Here is a 22,135-nt window from a genome sequence, read left to right on the forward strand (position 1 = left end):
CCCTACAGAAAGCAAGAAGTATGTCTCTACATCAGTAGTACATCCTAATTCCCAGAAGAAACCACAGAAATTAATGTATTTTCAATATACCAGGATCAATTAATAAATTTTAGGCTATTAAATAGCAATAACTTCAAATAAAAAGGCAAACTTTCCTATCACTACAAATAAGCTGTTTGGGTTTTTTCTGTATATTGCAAAAAATTTATTTTTAAGAAAAAAAACAGTTCATATATACATATCAGTTAAAATACTACAAAAATAATGTGATATTACAATAAATTAAACATATCACATGTGCACTACTTCAGCTATGAAATATGCATTTTTCCAGTAGGTGCTAGATAGGCAATCAGTTAACCAATCAAAATTTCATTAAGAAATGTAAAAATCTTGTCATACACAGCTAGACAAGCATCAGCTAATACTGACAATTCAGAAACTACATGGGTAAAAGCTAATTCTGTTTTCCCTTCTTCTTGTACTCCTTTCAAAATCATTCTCTCTCACTGGTTTGTGCCACTCTTGGTTGTACTCCAGTAAAGGTTTCTCTTTGTAAGTTTTCTCTTAGGAAAGGAAAAGAAAAAACCAAACCAAGTGATTGACTTCTTTTGGTGTTTCCAACAAAGGGGTTGGGGGAGTCAAATGGTCAAAAATGGGAAGGCGATGCTGAGGACAGCAGTTCCAACCCATTCTCTGCCCTGATGGCTCCCAAGCAGCAGGCAGACACTATCCAGGAGAGTTCTGCTAGGCAGTGCTGAAGCACCAAGGAATGGGAACAGGCCTACACACATTAGGATTTCCCCATCAAGATCCTCCTTCTTGATAGCACTGATGTCCAGGATGGCCAGAAGGAGGCTGACAAGGAAGCTGATGAGGCCTTGGAGGGGGCAGGCATGGAAGAGGCCACAAGGAAACAAAGAGCTTGCATAGAAGTAGGTCTTTACAGCAGAGTTTCAGGACGGACCAGCTAGATGTTACACTGCCTGCCTAGGTGCGGTCAGAAACAGGCTCGTGTCCCTAATGGACTCTGCATGTGACGCATCAGAGGAATACTTACAGGTCTTTTTTAAGACTTCACTAGCATTAAACAGTATAACCATAACACACCTGGTATACCTTAGCTCAGCATAACTCATCTATATACAGTATATGAACCCCAAAACTTACAATAGGTGAAATCATTTACACCCTGCTAGATAGATATTTTCTTCTTATATATGGGGAAAACTATGTGGAAGCCCCTAACAACAGTTCTTAATCTTTCAAACTTATGAAAATCTTCCAATAGTGAATCATAACTTTCACTGCAATTTAAGCCTACTATCTTTTCTTAGGGTTTGGGTTTTGTGGTTTTGGGGTTTTTTTTAACTAAAACCAGATTATTTGAAAGTAATGCACAGACCACAAACTGAAATTCAGTCTTTCAAAGACTTATCAGTAATTTATAGTCATTCTAGCAGAAATACAGAAGCAGACCAATCAGACCAATCTCATGTTCTATTTTAAAACAAGGCAAGAATGTACCATGCGCTAACCCGAATGAAAATCCTTTCCGTAACTTGCTACATTAGCAGCTAGCATGGGTTCAAGTACCCTGCCTAGGCAGAGCAGCCAGGCATTTAAAGACAGACTGCCTATGTATTTCACTGACAGATATGTATGAGACTTGCTCACATTCCAAGACAGTCATATTCAAAATACAATCAAAACAGAAACCATTAAGCCACCAGTGGCATAGCAGAAAGCCAAGGGGTAGACATCAATGATGCATTAAAGTATCCAGGTGGCTCAGAGCACAGATCAAGTACAGTTTTGTCTATATAGATAAAAGCTAAATGCATGCAAAAAGAAATTTTTCAATAATGCTTTTTGACTGTCAGTCTACCAGCCTTGAAAGTCCACCAGCCTTCTACTCTTCACCCTATGTGCAGCAGGAGGTAAACAGAATCTGAATATCCAGTTGGAGGAAAAAAAATGTTTTGTGGCCTAACCAAGTTAATAGCTTAAGACGTATCTATAATAACTGCCTTACCACAGTCAGTGGGTTGAAAATGTTCTATAAAGATGATTTTGTTCACATACAGTGTGCAGAGCATGAACTCAGACTTGTTTCACTGAAATCCAGAAAGCCAAGCACAGGAATTAGTACAGCTATCCAGGACATCCAATACATGTAAAAACTGTTTAAAGCCCATTTTTAAGAATTATACTAGATCTTGTTTTATAAAATTGGTGTATAAATGCAAACACACAGTACAAGGTAATGGTGTTTTCAAAATATGGCACTGAAGAATCTCAAAATAGTTTTAGTTCACACAACAAATATATTTTGCCAAAGCAACCCATATATACATGTCAGTAGCACTGGCAAGCTACGCATATTTGTTCTCCATTCTAATCAGAAACATGTTTTTAAGTGGAATATTGAAGAAAGTAAAGATGTATTTGTATTAATTTCTGTTTGCTAATTGCAATTTTCTAATCTGCAGTAATTACTATTTAAACAGATACATGTTTAAATACACCAATATACTCTAAGTCATAAGACACATTAAAATGTAGAGAAAACATTTATCCACCTACATGTAACACATATAGAATACAGATTCAGAATAATAATGCAAATTTAGATGTTAAAGATGCAAAATTGCATATGTCAAACTTTCTTTATGGTCAGTATACAACTAGATGTCATCTTGATTAACAATCAGTCAATAATAATAATCATAATCATAGTGTAATACAAATAAAAAGTTTTCATATTATCCAAAAGACAGACAGAAAGACAAGACAGACAAGAGAAAGACCAAACAAATAGTACTGTCTTGTTCAGCTAGACCCTGAAAATATATAATTTAATAAATTATATTTAGGAAGATGTTTTGTTTAAGATAGTAAAATACTGACAAGTAGTGGTCAGTTATGGGCACTGCACTTTCTTTAAAAAATAACAACTATTATCATTTAAACATTACAAGATTTCTTAATTAAAACAACTGCTGATCATATCCAAAAGTCAAACTTGATTTTTTTTTTTAACATCTAACAGGCATACTAATGAAAAAATTGCCTCATTAAATAGCCATAAATGCTTTAAATAGCATTTCTTTGTAAATCCTTCAGGCTGTATTAAATGATAGGATTTCAGAACTCAGTCCAAACCCTACCCTCCCTTCCAGCAATGTTTCTTTGGAAACATCTTGGAAAAACAAAAGAGAACAGGAAAAGACATTCATAGAACATTAATCCACACAATGACCACCACAAGACTGAGGCCACTGACAGAGCTAAGAGTCCGTCCAACTCATAATTCAAATTACAAAGGACAAGAAACAGAATAACAAAGAAAAAAGTCTTCTTAAAAATTATATAGAAATATGCTTCATCTAAATAACAATTGCAGCACAATACTTATATACTTTACTCTCAGTAGGGTATGCAGTGATTCAAGTACATTCTTTCTAACGTACAGCAACTTAAGCAACAGAGACACAGACGATGCCCTAGAAACATTTATGTGTAATAAAGACTAGTCCTACACACACTTTGAGGTCTCAAAATGAAAGCTTTCTCTCCTAATCAGTGTCTCCAGGAGGCATGTCTACCCTTCCCTCTCCTCCACTATGTTGTATTTGTATAAATGGAGGACTATGGTCTCACAGTCCTCAATCCTAGAGTTATTAAAAGAAAGCAAGAACAGAAGATGATGGCCAATCAAGAAAAGGGACAACTGAGCAAATCATGGTCACTCCTCAAAGAAATTCAGGTTAGTGAATTTACATGGGTGAATCAAAGCACTCCACTCCAAATGTAGTAGGGACCAAAAAATTCCAATATCATCACTGTTCAGGTTAGTAATATTATTGCAGCTAGTGCCACTAAATGAAATTAGGAAAAAAAATTAAACCCAAATTATTATAGACATCACCAAGCCTTCTTGTAGAGAACCAGCGCAGATATTCATTAGAGTTCACTGCATTACCCCTAGATGTGTTCATGCTACACCAGGGGAGGACATCTCATTTACTGGAAAGAACCTTGGCTGATTCTTCTGATACTCCTGATACTTCAGGCCAAATATAAGCCACCACAAGAGGAAGAACTGATTCCAAAGTAGCCTATTCCTATGTTCATTGTGTTCATTAAGAGTAGTTTCACCTACAGTGTACCCTAAAAGTCTTTGAATGAGTATGCAATTAAGAGATTCACGATTTTCTGTAATCAATCCTCAGCAACATTCTGTATATCCCATAAGGGATCAAAGGAGTGCACTGATGAGACTCCTGCAGACTTGCAAATAGCACCTGCTATAGCTGAGGAAATAAATACACTTCTACAATGGAGTCTCTGAGAATCTTTGTTCTTGAAAATTCTCTCAGCTATCCAGTAATCTTTGTGGCAAATGCTACCACCAAGTGACAGGAGATCAGCAAGAAAAAAGTTAAATTACATCAGATATTTCACACAAAATTCAGTGATTCTTATGAGGAATGAGATCTTCAAAGCCAAATTGAATTTTATCTATAGCATAGAACAATAAAAAATACCTTAGCAAAATACATTAAACAATTACATTTGTTTAAGCAATGAGAAAAATCAACAAGAAGCCAACTGCTATTCAGCTTAAAAATACACTGTTGAAATAACAACCTTTTTTAACTATTCGCATTCACAAATTTTAAATACTTCATAGTCTTAAATCACATTAATTTTATTTTGTTTGCCATATTGAATCTGATCATTTATAACACCACATAAAAAGAAGAAAATTTGAAAAAAAAAATCAAAAAACAGAAGCTCAAAACTCTAATCTGCTACACTCAATTCTTCAACTCTTTTGGTGATTAGATAAGTTCAAAACTTTCTGCCTCCTTAGATATTTTCATATTCCTATTTATTCTATAATTTATATTTAATAACAAATTAATTTTCTTCACAAAGCTTTCCCACACAGCAACCTCTCAGGATGATAGTACACAGAGAGGCAGCATGTATAGTATCCAGGCCACTTTGTTCTCAAAAGCAAGTCTTCTTCAAAAGGTAGAGCATAAATTGGTCCAATATTCCAATGTGAGAGCAAAAGAGCTCCACCAACTGTTTAAGAGATGTTGAACCATTCCTGATAAACACAAACACCATCCAGAAGTGAGACCATTTTCTACCTAGAAAAGGACAAGTTAAAATTCATGTTCAATGGTGAAGGTAGGTGAGATAGCTGTATGGAAGCTTGTAGAAAGGGTCCAAGACCTAAGGATCATAGCAACATTGGAATCTAAAGACAGCTGGCATGTAGGAATTTGCAACTCTGTCACAAAGATGTTCTCCAAACTGTTCAGACAGCAACAAGACAAGAAATAACAGCAACAGAACATAATGTTTGTTGCTACTAGGAGTGTTTCAAGGGCAATACTGTTGTTATCTGTCAAAGAATGTTTGCCTAATACCTGCTGAAAGAATCCCCCTTCTACACTTCTCAGCTCACAACACCAAGTTCTATTTTGCATGTTAAAAGTTAGAAGCTCTGGAAAAAAAAACATAATTCATTGCAACAGGGATAATTATGTTCTACTATGATACTCAAATACCAGGAAAAGAGCTCAGGCCAAGAAATCCAGAGTCATGACTGACATCAGCCACTCAGAAGGACTATTTGGAGATATAAGCTCCTGCTTACGAGAGCGAAGATAATCACCAAGAATGTGATCTTTCTCCAAGTAGCAGCAGCTGTGAATGTACAGCATGTGCAACAAGCCTGTTCCAGTCAGGACTGGCTCTGAATCTTGGCATGAGCAAGTTTCTAATAGTACAAGTTTACCAAGCAGACCAATAGGTGCTGAGTTTTCCTGTAAACTGAAAATGAGGACTCCAAATCAAAGTTTTGAACGGTGGTCTAAAAAAAAAAAAACAAACAACCTCTGAAATAGAAAGGGGCTTCTTGGGAAAAATAATTTAGAAAAATAGGCACAGAAAAAATAGAATTTGCAGGAATCACAGAATCTTAGGAGCTGGAAGGGATCTCGAAAGATCATCTAGTCCAACACCCCTGCCAGAAAAGGATCACCTAGAGTACATCACACAGGAACGCGTCCAGGTGGGTTTTGTATGTTTTTTCTGAAGTTTACATGGAACCTCCTATGTTCCAGTTTGCACCCACAGCCCCTTGTCCTATCACTAGACATCACTGAAAATAGCCTGGCTCTGTCCTCCTGACACTCGTCCTTAATGTATTTGTAAACATTGATGAGGTCACCCCTCAGTCTCCTCTTCTCCAAGCTAAAGAGACCCAGCTCCCTCAGCCTTTCCTCATAAGGGAGATGTTCCACTCCCTTAATCATCTTTGTGGCTCTATGCTGGACTGTCTCAAGCAGTTCCCTGTCCTTGAACTGAGGGGCCCAGGACTGGACACAATACTCCAGATGCAGTCTCATCAAGGCAGAGTAGAGGGGGAGGACAACCTCTCTTGACCTACTAACCACACCCTTTCTAATACACCCAGGATGCCATTGGCCTTCTTGGCTACAAGGACACATTGCTGGCTCATGGTCATCCTTCTGTCCACCAAGACCCCTAGGTCCCTTTCTCCTACACTGCTCTCCAGCAGGTCAGCTCCCAACCTGTACTGGTACATGGAGTTGTTCTTCCCCGATAGGAAAAGGAGAAAGGATTAAAATCTCTTCATGTACAGCTGTTAAGCTTAGGGAAATGGAAGGTTAGGGATGTACTTACTGTTTCATATTCAAAAGATGAGCTACTAGGAAAAAAGGTATCCAGTTTGAGGGCTCATAATCACATAGCCAATCATATGAAAGTGTTTGAAATACATTTGAATTAATTCATTTGAACTCAAGTTTTCCTTCTAAGGAAACCATGGCAATATCAATGTATCTTTACAGATATAAGTTATTATCCCTTTAACAGGATAAAAAGTCTGCAGGTAACACTATCAAATTACACCATCTCATTTAATTAAGCATCTCTCTACCAGACTGAAGGTACATCCAAAGAACCTAGAAATTGACATTGTCATGTTAGACAGCAATGAAAACTGTAATAAAGCTCTTACGTTCTTTTCACCCGCTAGGACATCAAGAGGGAGAAAAATGAAAGAGTAACTGTTCTGAAATATTAGGAGAAACACTACAAGCATTTTGATAACCATTACTTCCTATCTATATCAGAAGAGCATGTTACCTTCTTAAATATGACCTCTTTGAAGGGTCTCTAGCCTTACATGTAATACAAAGCATCAATCTAAATTAAGGTTCCTCCATATCACTGCACAAAATAAAACCACCACCTTCCAAAAAGCATGTATAGTGGTGCAAACACTAAAAATGAAAAAAAAGGAACTGCCCATTTCTTCTCAACAATAATAATCTATTGCACAGTTAGAAGAAGCATTGCAAATCACATCTTAAGGGGATATGAAATAAAAAGTTACACTATGTTAAGGCACAGATATTCCAAATAGCAGTAAAATCACAAAGAGAGAGATGTATTGTTCATACATTTCTTAAAACAACCATAAAAAAAGTTATTAGCTACTACCAATTTTACATCATAATATAAACATTTGAATTTGTCTGATAAATTATATTTTATACTTCATCAGATACTGTTGAATGAAACTTTGAAAAGCAAGGAAGGCTGTCTGGCCATTAGAGTGCATTTGATTGCTTGTGGAAATTAAAAATAAACTGCTCACTGCAAGAAACGTTTACATTTTAGAAAATGTTTTAATTGAGGTAACTCAGCTAATTATTTGGTTTTGCTTGTTTGGGGTTTGAGGGACAGTACAGGGGGTTACCAAAAAGGTCTAAACATAGACAGGACAGAATCATGAAAAACAGAGACCCTACCTGTTAGCATCTGGTTGTCAAAACAAGCATAATTGGACTGACACAGTTAATAGAACGTGCCAAAGATATGAGCATTTTGCCAGTTTGACAGGTATAGGCTCAAAAATGCAGCACTTTCTTAACTTAATTGTGAATACAGGAAGTTTTCATTTGCATACCTCTTGTAATTGAAGAGACATATGTCCTAGTTGGTTCTGGCGCCGTTCTACATGCTGTCTTTCAGCACGCATTTCTTGTTCTAGCTCCTGAATTCTTCTTTCTACCCGTTCCGATACCTTCAAAAGGAAAAAAAAAAACACCCTGCAGGAAATTAATGCATCTTTTACCACACACTAAGGTAAAAAGGCAGAAAAGGTAAACACAGTACGGGGCAGAGAGAACAGAGAACACAATTTTATTTTATTGGTATGGAAAATAACTAGAGTTATATCAGTGAGTACTTCAGAAGTACTCAAGCAGTGAATTGACCTGCTATCTTGCTAGCAATATCCTCCTTTAGGTCTATGTATATTTTTCTCTACAGTGGTGGTTCTATTCAAGTGCTAAATATCTCAATATTGAGCTTGGTGCAGCCTAACCTGAAGCTGAAATACAAAAATCTTAGCTTCTCTGTCATGGGCATTATTAACATCTGGAGAGTAATTTCTTTCACAACTCCAGACTATAAAATAGACCAATGTTTGCCTCTTTCATACTCTGAAATCTGTGACTGAAAAAAACAGTAAAAAAGAGCTAAGTTACATCACTTGAAGATTTTTTCCCAATATTTTGTGAATCTCTATATTAACTAATATAAACAATAGTAGTTATTTGATAAAGCAATTTGGATTATAAACACAATAATTCAACCTTAAATTACAATACCAGAAGTACTTTATTATTGCATTTCAAGCTGCTAGCAAACAGCACCCTCTCATGGGCAGCAAATTAACATTGTTACTGTCAAAGATTAGCAAGGAAAATTTTTCTGTATCATTTCCTCCTTACCTTAAAACAAATTATTTTTTATAAATCACTAGAAAGCAATATATCCAATACTGAATGGTATTTAAATAGAAAGACTTATAAAACATTCAACTACTACTTTCTGATGTATGTGGAGGGGGACAAGTTCTCATCTGTACTTTCACCACCATGCATGCTTCTACTATCACTAGGTGTACGTGTAAAAAAATTTAACATGAGCAATACAGTTGTGTAGCAACAAAAACATAATTAAGGTTATATTTATATTCTGGGCTTCACAATACATCATGTTTAAAGAATGAAAGGCTTTTTCTTTACAATAGAATATGTCAGTTTGAAAAAGCTTCTTGTTTGCACAGCCAGATGATTAGTCAGCTTCAGTTTGGAATTTTGCATTTTCTTTTAAAACCACAAGGAGATGCTCAAAAAAGAGTACTGCATCAAACCACACTCTCTCACATAACTTATGAAAGCTCCACAGTCATAACCCAGAATAATTACTAAAAACTAAGGTGTAAAAGATAAGGACCACATCACAATATTTTTATTTGTTTTGACAACTACTACTTAGTGTTAACTCTAACAATTCACAAAATACTCCAGCTAAAGAAACAATTATACTATGTAGCAGGAACAGAAAATAACATTTTGTAATAACTCATTCTATCTTTGCTGAAAACTGGGAAATATCTGTCATCCTTTTCTCCAGATATATCCGAAGTACACAAATTAAACAAAGTCTTGCTTTTACATTTTTAAAAATCTTGGCTACATGTGTCTGAAGGCAGAAGCTTTCTCATCTCTCTCACACATCTTTTTCAAGTGAAGTTAAGAGAACACTAAAGCTGTTAAAGAAAATGTGTAATTTAGACTTGACAAACTATCCAAAAGTAACATCAGCCCCAAAGAGGATATTCAAAAGCAGAAGTGGGTAACTTTCTCACTGACTTGGGTCTAGTTCACCAAATGCACAGCAGATGACATGACAAGCAAGCTTCACATTCCTGAAAACTTCAGATTTCATCACAAATTATCACAAATACAGAATGAGTAAGAAAGTAACTTTTCACTAACTACAAGATAGCATGTGATTTCCCTTACCTCTAACATCTTTCAGTTCCCTCCAGAATACAACTGTTACCTTACTTCTAACAAGGTACTGAGAAAGATGCATTCATTCTATTTGGCAGTTGCACAGGAATTTCAGAGTTATAGACATAACCCTGTTTTAGAAAAACAACAACCAAAAAACAAAACCCACAAAATCAAAACAACACCAAAAGAAAAAAAAACAACAAAACAACAAACAATGAAAACAACACATCAAACATTGTGATGCTACTTATAACTCATTGGCAAAAAAACGTCCATCAAGAAATGATAGTATAGTGTTAGCTCATATTCTCCATACACAGAGCATAGAGAGAGGAGGCTGGAAGGGACTTCAAAGGCTAGCATAGCAAACTTACTGCCTGGCTAAACAAATAACTTTTTATATCTATATCATTTTTCTACAAGTCTATCTAACCTGCTCAGAAACATTCACAGAAAACTTCCACAGCCTCCCTAGACAATTTATTCACAGAACCACAGACAGTTAGGGGTTGGAAGGGACCTCTGAAGTTCACTGAGTCCAGCCCCCATGCCAGAGCAGGACCACCTAGGGCAGGTTACGCAGAAATGCATATTCCATTGCCTTTGAAATGACCTTTCTTGAAATGTCTTTCCTACAGTACAATTTTAGTCTTCCTTCCTGAATTTTACACCTATTAGCCTTGTTCTATGTTATAAACCACATTCAAGACTGAATAGTAGATTTCGATTCTGTTTTCCAAAATACCTGAAGTCCACCTGCAAATGTAACAAGCATCGTTATGTTGCATCATTTAGAGTGCTAATAAAAACTTCAGAAAGAACTAGATAAGAACACCAACACATACAATACAGTCCACTAGCTCTTCTAGTTTACTAGCTACACAGATATCTGGAGAGCTGCGTGTTTCTTCTAAACTACATTCAATTTTACTATATCTTACTGAAAAGCTTATTAAAACAGTATATGAAATCCTGTCTAAAAAAAAATCATTTAAAAAATTGCATCAAGGTATAAAAAACTACTGCTTCATCCTTGTAAATTCCTTATATGATAATAGAGTATATTTTTTCTTGACAAATCTGTATTGCTTTCTACTTAAGATTCTTGCTTGCTCTTGATATTTACAAATCAAGCCCTGGAAAAAATATTTTTCTTGTTTTTTAAGATTTGCTGGTTTTCAGTGTTCCAAGAACATTTTTTTTCCTAAGTCACCCCCCCAGTCATCCATGAATACTCACTCTAAAACAGTCACCAAGTAATTTTAAGATAACTTCAGATGGTCATTTAAATTTCTCTCAGCTAATCTGCACCCGGTTATTTAAAAATATTTTGCATGCCTTCCTTCTGCTTGCCAGTATTTTAAGCTGAGATCTTACACTTCTATTGCTGGTCACTAACTTGCAGCTTAACTTGTTGGCAAATATCAACATTAAAGAGGTATTAACCAGCAACCAACTTTCTTGGCATACTGTGGCAGTGGTTTTCCCTCTTCTGCAAGGAACAGACCAATTGCTTTGGTCTCCCTGAGAAATGGTAATTATTTACAAGTGACTCATCATCACTCTTGATGTTCTTTGTTGATGCATCCTATCATCTACCCCTGTGGCCTTTCCACTCTCATACATTTTAATGACTATTCTTATTAATCTAATTTAGTTTCCACTTTCTTTGTTCTTTCTCATTGTGTCTGAAGTAAATGCAGAACTTCAATTCTGCCCAATAGATATATTGCTACATTTCCTACACTTTGTCAGCTTTTCCCTTTTTAAGAGGATTTGCATAAAACATGTCTGAGTATTTGCCCAACTCTCATTTCTTCCAAATACTGAGGATTTTTCTGCGTGTAATGTCATTTCATAAATAAAAAAATTGCAACCTCACAAACTATTCCAAAAATGTATGAAATAACAAAAGACACAGTAAACAAAAGAACAAACCTTAGACTATGAGCATATTGATTCTTGTCCTGGTTTGAGCCAGGATGAGCCAATTTTCTTTTTACTGATATTTTTTCCTTCAGTGAACTCTCTTTTAAGCAGCACACTTGCTGAAACGAGCAGCAGGTTTTCCAGCTAGTGGACTGATAATGCCCGAATGTTTATAGTTACTGCTGACAGACCAAGGACACATTGTTCTGCATGTTGAATCTGCAGCTTTGGACACTAAAGGAGCAGAACAGTCATATCTACAACCCTCCCATAGGGAGGAACGGACTAGAGAGATGGCAGAATTGACCAACAAGAATATTCCGTCCCATATATAAATTTAGGGATCACAGAAGTCAAGCCCTTCTTCTTCCTTTTCCCTTCTTCCTTTTTCCTTCTGTTCACAGCCAGCATCCAGAGGGGACTCCACCTAGCCATCTCCTTTGATCCCTAGGCTTGTGCATTCCCGAACCTCATAACTCTCCCTCAGCTCTTGTGTACTCTGCCACTACTGCTGGCAGCAGTCCAAGACATTTTGGAACTGCTCACAGCCAAGAAAAGGGCTGTGGGAGTTGTGGCAGCGGGGAAGCGATAGGGGTCTTGCACATTCCTAAACATACTTGTATATATTTGTACATATTTTTTTTTATCATTAGTATTTAATTAAAGCTGTCTAGTTTAGTCTTCAATCCAGTAAAGTCTCTCTCTCTCATTCTTTCTCCTTCCCTACCTCGGTGGGAGAGGAGGGGGATTGAGAGCATTGTTGTCATAGGTTTAACTGCCGATCCTGAGTCAAACCATGACACTTCATTAAAGCAATCATTTTTTTTCCATCAAATTTTTGTTGAATGACCAATAGGCAAAGAAAGTTGTTTCAGGATAAAGGAATAGGCAACTCACTGGCTAACATTTGTTCAGATGGAAAAGTATTTTCTGGTAGACAAAATGCTTACTTAATGTGAAACATTAAGTAAGAAAAAGAGACAAAGACAGCTTCATAAACACTTCCTTTAGCCTATTTTATAAAGAACAGTAATTTTGAGATTAAGTTCTTTCATTTGTGTTCCTCACTCCCTAGTCTCCCCAAAACACTTTCAGTGGTACAGAACTGTCAAATATATTTAGACTTTGTGACATGTTTCAAGCAAGTAAGATCCTAGACAGAGGTGATCTCATAAATACTACATTCAGGGAAACAGAGAACTCAGTCTTTATTCCTTTGTTTTGGCTGTCAGCAAAGTACATACATTTAGTCTGAAATTAAAACATTAGCCTATAAATATTTTTTTATATTTAGCATTATAAAAAAAATGAGGTTGGACGTATAAGAAAATAAAACTAGCAGTGAAGTGAGAATGATGCAAAGAAATTGATATGGCACTTTGGAGGTATATCATGGTTGAAGCATTATATGGAAAGAACATGAAAGCTCTTGTACAAGGATTTAAATAACCAGGATACAATAGAAATTTTTGTAGGGTGACATGAAGCCAAAAGGATTAAAGTTGTAGGAGAAGAGACTGGGAAAAGAAGACGGAGAGCATGTAAGTCCATAGCAAGTTAAGCTTTACTATGATGCAGCTTGCAACATAAGAACCAAGTACTATCACTTATGGCTTCCTCTGCATTCTCTGGAAAATCTGCTAGGACATGAATGTGATTTAGCAGTGTTTAGCAGTAAGACCTCCACGAATGCTATAAACTTACATTCTCAATTTTGGAAAATTAGCATCATCACACACCATCACAAACAGGGTCACTTACCACTACATTATCCAAATTAACTTTCATTTAAGCTATACAATAAAAAAGTTCCAACACAGGTCCCTCTAAATCTGAGGCCAGTCCGATGCACTTCTGTGTAGGAACCTGCCAACAGTCTCCCTTGTCAAGATGCTAATACATTCTTTCTCCTATCCTCCTCAAAGATATTATCTCCCATGAACATCCTTTCTAGTTTGATCACCTTTATATCTAGTGATACTATGGCATTAAACAGGTGTGTATAACTTTGCAAACCTTTTTGTCAACTTTTCTTTTAACTTCCCTTACTGCATTTTTATATTTAACTGCTGACATTTATCTAACCATTCTACTTCTATCATTTAGCTATAACTTTGGAAGGACTCCTTTTTAGCTTGTGTAGTCACATCAGCTATCTTTTGATCTCCTTCATGTCTTTCAATGGATTTACTTGAAGTCACTACTGTAGTGTACCCAGATCGCTTTCACATTGTCTGGAAATATGCTACCTTCTTTTATTCCTCCAGATTTTTCTAAGCAGCTTTATTTTTTGCGCAACTCTCTTTCAGAAACCAAACATTATTCTAAGAGGTTTAACTTTTTTGCTCCAGTAGGGATGCCAAATGTAAGTTTGGTTTTGTCACTATTAGAAGGTTATTATTTCACAGACTAAAAGCCATGCACAGGACTCTTTTTTTTATAACAAATAACTTTATTTTTTTCTTCTGTGTAATGAAATGCTAGACCTAAATTACTGCATTCATAACAAATTAGAATGTGATTTCAAGGATGCATTTTTAGCAGCAAAAACTACCTGAATAATAACACTAAGAGCTGTGTCTCTTGATAAGGCTTTCATGCAGCAGCAAGATTTATGAAAATACATTAGTCTATCTAAAAGTTCCTCCATCACCACTTAAATACAAAGAATAGAATGTCCTTTATAAAACCAGGGAGACATTTAAATCACATAGATAAATATAAATTTGTGGAAGATGCTGGATACTTACAAAAAGCAGCATTCTACTTCTTGAACTTCTCTCCTGTTTTTTAGCTTTCCACCGTTGCTCTAGCACACAAGTCTTGCTGACTGAAATCTATTTCAACAGATTTTTGTTGCCCTCCTTCTTATGATTTATTTTATCATCAATGCACACATCATGGCAGCTCCTCTCACAATATGTAATGTATGTGGAGAGCTCTTAGCTATAGGTCAAGCAAGATGATAAAGATATGCAAGTTATAACAAAGGCTGGACAAGTTCCAGAAAAGAAATCCACAGAGGGATTTGACCATTCATCATACATGGCTAGATCTTTCCTTAATACATATTTATTCTGCAAATTTAACCCCAGTAATTGTTTTAACTTTTCAAGGAGGTCTTTGAATGAGAGGCATTTTTTATTTTTCCCCCTTTTTTTTCCCTCTTTCTGGTCTTCCCTCCATTTGTACAAGGTTCTTCCTAAAGATAATAAGAAATAACGAGAAGAATATTCCAGCTGAAGTATCTTCTAATCCTACACGTGAAAACCATCTCACTACAGCTTACTGCAGTATTTGTATCTTCACTAAAAAATGTCAAACACTTCAGCTTTTGTAGCTTTATTGCATGATAACGTTCTCTCCCAGCTAAGACTTACTCTTCTGGTATTTCTGTTACCATTAGCAAACAACAGAAGGCTTCCTTGTTACACTTCACATCTCTCACTTTTTGCTTCTCAGGTCAAATATTGCAACATTCAATTTCAAGTCCTAAAATCCTACTACAGGAGGTCACAAAGTGCTAGTTATTTCCTTCATTAATGAAGACAGTGGCTGACAGCACTGCAGAGGACTGGGGAGGAAGGTTTGTTTGTCCCATTCAACGGCATTGAACAGTAGTAGTGTAGCCAGCTGCAATAGCTATTTTCTTGAGAATCATCTTGTAAAACTAGAAAAACCCAGAGTTTTGCAAAAATAAAGAACTCTTTATCAGATAAACTGATACAGCAGAGATAACATTCTAACAAAGACAGTTTGTTTTCTTTTCCTAGGAAGGCCGACAAGGCAAGTATTCCTCCACTGATGGATTCTATAACATCAAGCATATAACTGGTGCTGATAGATTACAGTCTCACAAATTTCTGTCTAACTTCATCCAGAGTCAGGAACTTAGACAATTATTAAGTCTGTTGGTGCCAAAAAGTGGTCTTTGCCAACAATATTATTATCACTGACAAACAAATCAGTAAAACTGTTGACAAGCATTTAGTACCAGTTCATGCAATTTCAGGGCAAGATGAATCACTTATGGGAAAATAAGGACACAAAACACTTATTCTGAAAAGTCAACATTGTTGCTGATACCTTATTAATACTTACGTAAAACATACACTCAAGTCTTAGGAGCCCAGAACTAACTACAGGATTTTCACCTCTTAACTACTAGGGAGATTCTCAACTTCTCTTGCTCCTATTTGACTTCCATCATAATAGCAGATCTCTTTTATATTTAAGTGGTATAGCAGTTAATGTGTTTCCAGTAGATACAGAAGGGAAAGGGGACTACCATGGCTGTTCTGCCTCCTTTGTTACATTTGTCACAAAGCCTTTGGAGAAGAGTGCAGCCCACAGAGACTCTTCCATTATCCTGAACACATGACAACAATTGAAAAGGACAGGGAGGAAGGGAGGAAAATGAAACAATATTATTCATTGACATAACAAAGGAAAGCTTGTATCTATCAAAAGGTATATTCTACAGGTATGTTAGTGTTCAAACCAATTTTCAAAGATAATACCCCTTTCTCCAAGGCTGTGAACTTTAAAACAGAAAAATTCACTACATAAATGCTTGTAAAACACTCACTTTAACAAGTACCTGGAATACAAAACTTGTCTTGCAGACTTCATTATGAAAGGGTAACATTATAACAAGCTATAGTAGCCTAGATGACGTTCAGATATATGTACTAACATGCGGCACCAATTACCAACACACACATTAAACAAGAAGCCTGCATCCTACTTCATAACTACATACAAATCATCCTTTCATGTCAGTCACACTTACCGTTTCTTGTCTTTGGGACTCCGTGAGCCTTTCAGACAACTCTTCTAGAGTCTTTCTTAACTCAGCATCAGTCCTTCATAGAAAAATATATGTAATATTCTACAGTGCAAAAACTAAGTATCAACTATTATAATTTTAAGCAACAACAATCTCCTGGATTTTAATGCTACTTCAGTTTGCTCTACAGCCTCTGAACTCCTAGCATAATTAGAGATGATAATCAAGTGGAAAATTCATGACAAAAGCATTTCCGTTCCTCAAGTGAAGATAACAGCATCTAGATATCAGGTCAACAAGTACATAATTTTGAACATGTCTATACAGTCCTTTTAACTAGTACTAGCTCCTACTAGGAATTAGTAAACTAATTCCTGCTATTGATACTAGACAAAGCATCCTATGTTGAGACAGTATGTACTTAAAAAAAAAATTTTAAAAAAACATTATGGCCTGCATGACAGCTTGCCCTCAATAGACGCCAATACCAAGAATAAATAAGGAGCAAAGTTGTAATAAAAGAAATTCCCAAGTCCTTGTCAGTTTGTCCATATATAAAAAATGAAGAAAAGCTACATATACTATACAAATCAGAACTGTCGGATATTATTTACATTTAGAAGTGCTGCACAAGATGACATAGAACAAGCAGTTCATAGTACTGCTTTCATCTACATGTTGTGCAATTCCCCACTCTCCCCAAAGTTATCTTTTTAAATACAAAAGAACAAAGGGGTTTAAGAATTATTTTAAAACATAACAATTATTTTCCACACTATTCTTCACATGGAATTATATTCCGTTCATACCTATTTCTTCTTGAAAGCTCCCGACTGATGTCATCTCCCAGGCGAACTTGTTCACTGCTGAGATCTCGAAGAGACTGATGGAAAGAATGCAGCTATAAATTAAAGCACACAAATTCAGCCAAGGCTTAGGAAATCTTTTTTCTGTAGTATTCTAAAAATACATACACACTTACGTAAAATAAAGCAGATTAAAATACCCAACAAAATAATAAAATTCCATGAATTGCAGATGAGCCTGGAGTGGGGGATGAGGCTTCAATGCTTCTAATTCAATCAACCCTCACGATACTTGTGTATTGAAGTTTAATTTCCAGTACATTACTTGCTAAAACAGGTTATCCAACTATGTTTTATTCATTATGGTTCAGAGCTTAGCCATTCTGGTTACCTGACACTGCACCATCTTTTTAACCTTATGCAAAGCAAGTTGAAAGATCTGAACAGGTGAAATCACAACAGGAACATTTCCTGCTAATAAATGCTAGTGTAAGTAAAACAAAGTTCTGCCCAGCTATATGCCTTAACCTAAAAAGATGACAAATGAAATTGGAAGTGATCAAAAGAACACTATGATGCATTCAGGAACTACCAAAGCACTGTGGAAAGGTATTTTACTGTGCCCAAGACTTTTCGTACTACCAGACTGCTTTTTTTCAGAGGTTGGAAAAAAAACAAAAACAACAACTAACCACACCACATCCATTTTCCTCTGTAAAGCCTCCCATTTCCCCCATTCAGCAGCCCCCAATAATTTATAGTCAAAGTTTTTAATAAAATAAAAATTTAAAAAGTCATCTACCCTTCATGGGATAAAAAGCAACATCCATCCTACTGGTACCAACAGCGCTGTGGCCAGGACCATCATTATAAAAAGCCTGGTTTACAACATCCCCTTGTTCTATGCCCAAGACTTAAAACCTGGATCTTCCACAGCCCAGCTGTCTGCCCTCAACATTCAGACACTGGCACTACCATTTCCACTGTGTGACAATGTCACAGTTTGACTTAGGTCCGACAACAATGCTCTCGATCCCCCCTCCCCGCAACCCAGGTAGGGAAGGAGAGAGAGAAAAAGAGAGAGACTTGGCTGGATTGAAAACTAAACTACACAGCTTTAATTAAAACACTAATGAATGATACAAGAAAATATATACAATTATATACAAATATGTTCAGATACGGGCAAAAGCCTCTCGCCTCCCCCCACCCCAGCAACTCCCACAGCACTTCCCTGAACCGGGAAGAGTCCCGAGGAATCCCGGAGCTGCTGCTGGAGAAAGCAGAGAGTTATGGGGGTCAGGAGATCTCGAGCCTAAGGGTCGACGGTGATGGATGAACAGAGTCCTCCCTGGACGCCAGCCATGGACGGAAGAGAAGGGAAGAAGAAGAAGGAAGGAAGTTGTCTTCTGTGATCTCTGACCTTCCTCTGAGCTTACATAGATATATGGAATGGAATATCTTTGGCCAATTTTGCTGTCTGTCTAACTCAGCCTCCTACGGGGGGGGTCACAGATCTCCCCATAGTGTCTGAGCCAGCAGAGTGCAGGTGCAGCCTTGAAGCCTCAGTAGTTAGAAAAACATTCCACTGTCTTATCAGCCTAGCAGAACACACTGTTGCTAGTTACAAGAAAGCTTACTGAAGGGAAAAAAAAAAATCAGTAAAAAGAAAAATTGGCTTCATCCTGGCTCAAACCAGGACAGACAACTAGAAATTTCCACCTGACCCACAAGATTTGGAAAAGCACAACACATTTTCAGAATGTATCGGTCTAAGGAGAGAGACCCAATTGTGTTAAATGACCATTCAGCTGGAAAATTACCATAACTGGGAGTGGGAATAAAGGGATTATGGTTACAGAAAGAAGAAAAAGCCACAGCTTTGGTTAGGCATTACTGCTTTATCTCTGCCCCAGTATCTACCTATGGTCATGATCAATCACTACTTCTAATTCATCATGCCTCAAACCACTACACTCTTCTTACAAAGTAGTTAATAATTTATGAAAGTCATGTTGACTCACTGAAGAGCAAGAATAAAGAATAATCCAGCAGTTACCATGAAAGCAGGAAAAAAAGCTATTTACTTACATAGTTACTTACTATAAACTAGGAATTTTGTATGCCTTGTGGGAAGTCCCTTGAATAAAAAAATTTCTAAGGTATTTATAGACTATTTAGATGCAGTCTAAAATATTTCTAAGCTTTTTGGAAGCTTAGGAGGAAAGATTTCCATATAACATTATTTCCTTCCAAGGTTTATGTTTCACAATAACGTTGAGGAAGGAAGGAATAGGGGGAGAAGCAGACTGAAAGGACAATGAGGCAGAGTTAAATAAAAGTCCAGGAATTTCTGTTGCACTCAGACTTCCCAAAAAGTCAACGGAGATAATGTATTGCGGTTAAGTTTCAAATTAATTATTTAGCAGTTGAGACCAATTTAATAAGGTCAACATGAACACCTTACAATCAGCTACTTTATTAAAAAAATCAACTGCAACATCACTAACAGAGGAACATTCTAATATTAGTCATAATACATTTCTCCTGGACAAATTAGTCCACACAGAAGGATTCACTCATCATCTAGGGACTCTGTCAGAAAAAGCAAAAAATGGATACTGCAATCTCCTCCGCAGGATATGGAAAGCCTATAATCTTACCCATTAAAGCAATTCTTTTTTCTGAAGAGTCTGCAAGTAGACATAAATTAAGGAGTATGCCATACACATCATCTTATCCTCACATGATCTGCCTGAAGTACTGGGTCAAATTATCCTACTCCTAGGTCAGACTTAGAATTAAGATGGAGAACTAGCTGGCTGAAAATCAATCTAGGCCACACTGAAGTAAACAGCAAAAGCAGTAATATCTTGTGCTATTAACAAAAGCAGATCAATCCTCTTTATAGCCACAGTGGATTTCAGCATGTAGGTGAATGTCAATGACATATTCAGAGATTATTTCTCTTTTTCATACATGGCCTAAAAAGCAAAGAGATTATTTTCATACATTCCTTTTGACATCACTACAATCTCCACCATTTGATCTGTAATGATAGATCTGCATGAAACTTCATGACACTGACAAATACAAGAGGTGACTGCCTAATGAAGAATGGTATGTAACATTGAAAGCACACTTCGTAGCTGAAACATTTGTAAATGCATTATTAGAATAACCTCATTTGATGTAAAAAGAAAGACCAGTGACCATGTATTGCCTTTTTGGGGAAGCAACTCCCATTTGTGCTCTGTACCTGGTCCAAATGATCTGCCTCATTGAGAAATCGAACACTTGCAGATCTAGACCTTCGATGTTTATTGACCTGCAAGTCTCCATAATCCTTGAGAGGAGAAGTTGGCAGGAAGTGGCGATTCCCTTTAAGAGATAAGAGATGAAAAAATAAGCAGGAAAATAAAACTGTATGGGAATTTTTTCATTTCGCTTCATGAAAAACACATTTCATCTTGCCAGTATCCTTATAGGCCACATTACAGACAAAACAAGTACTGAAGTAACATAAAATGCCGAGGCTACGTCTTCTTTATCTCTTCCTAGGATTCTTCATTATAAATATTTCTGGAAAACAGCCATGTGATTGGTAAGAAAGAGGTTTACTTTGTTCCTCCAAGCAATAGGTAGCTTCTTCCTCAAATTTTCTTTGTCCAGGCAACAGCTTTTCCTCCACCTGGATCTGTAGCTTCCGACTACAGTATTTCACAGATTTTATATTAGAAAAATGAAAGTTTTAGAGCTTTCTACTAAAATATATTAAATGCTACTTCTGGAAGGAATACTCCCAAATAAACCTTCTCCTAAAATAAAATTAATTTTAAGAGAGATGTGCAAGAAAAAATTACACTGGTTCCATTTTTCCTTTTCTACTGAGCTTTACATAATTTCATCCATAGATCCATAATCTTATGCATTTAAAATTTAACTTCCCTTTTTGCTGTGTTGCAAGCTTTAGAAGCTTCAATATTTTTTTGATTTAGCTTTAACTTCTGTGTACCTAAAACTCATACAGTGGAAAAGGGATTTTCTCTACTGAAAGAATCAATGTTTCATTTAAATCTCTCAGGATATCTTCAGAAAAGACTGTAACACAAAGCTTTAAGAATGTACCAAATAAACAACTCCATAATTTAATGCATGTCTCCCAAATTTCTAAACTGAATTTCTTTGAAGTAATAAATTATGACTTTTCACACCACTATCTTTACATATTTTTCTTCTAAAGTTTTCTCTTTCCATAAAACAGCTATATGACATATTTTGAGTGCACTCAAGCACCTGAAGTATTTTACCTGACACTCCTTCTCCATCCAGATCACTAGGGTATAAACTTGAGAGAGAAGAACTTCTCATTCCAGAGTTTCGGGATAATCGCTGGCTCCTTAATTGGCCTATAGACTGTTCCAGTGTTTCTTTTAACTGCAGAGAAATTACAATTTACTGAAATATGAACATAGACTTATTTTTTTTTAATCATGCATGTAAGATACTATTTTTCAAAAAGTCATTAAGAGAATCAAAACTATTTTTAAGCCAAGTCTAACTGGGAATTAATAACAGCTTTCTTCAATATCTCATATGTCATATTCCCACAATTACAGCAACACGTTTCCAACATCAACAATGTCAAATATCAGGTTTATTTAAAAAGTGGTGCAAAAAACCAGGAA

General features: G+C 36.3%; 1 protein-coding gene across 1 annotated transcript in view; it reads right to left on the minus strand.

Annotated features, from left to right (window-relative positions):
• The window catches only part of CEP128 (centrosomal protein 128kDa), a 112,874-nt gene that overhangs the window by 86,077 nt on the left and 4,662 nt on the right, over window positions 1-22,135 (minus strand). Inside the window, exons 3-7 of the mRNA XM_009993920.1 lie at window positions 21,758-21,884; window positions 20,707-20,828; window positions 17,451-17,542; window positions 16,645-16,717; window positions 8,021-8,137 (exon numbers count right to left, since the gene is read on the minus strand). Coding sequence (XP_009992222.1) covers window positions 8,021-8,137; window positions 16,645-16,717; window positions 17,451-17,542; window positions 20,707-20,828; window positions 21,758-21,884 — 531 coding nt within the window. The remainder of the gene's footprint in view (window positions 1-8,020; window positions 8,138-16,644; window positions 16,718-17,450; window positions 17,543-20,706; window positions 20,829-21,757; window positions 21,885-22,135) is intronic.

This window comes from Chaetura pelagica, unplaced genomic scaffold (genome assembly GCF_000747805.2).
Source record: "Chaetura pelagica isolate M959 unplaced genomic scaffold, ChaPel_1.0 scaffold11, whole genome shotgun sequence".
Lineage (NCBI taxonomy): Eukaryota > Metazoa > Chordata > Aves > Apodiformes > Apodidae > Chaetura > Chaetura pelagica.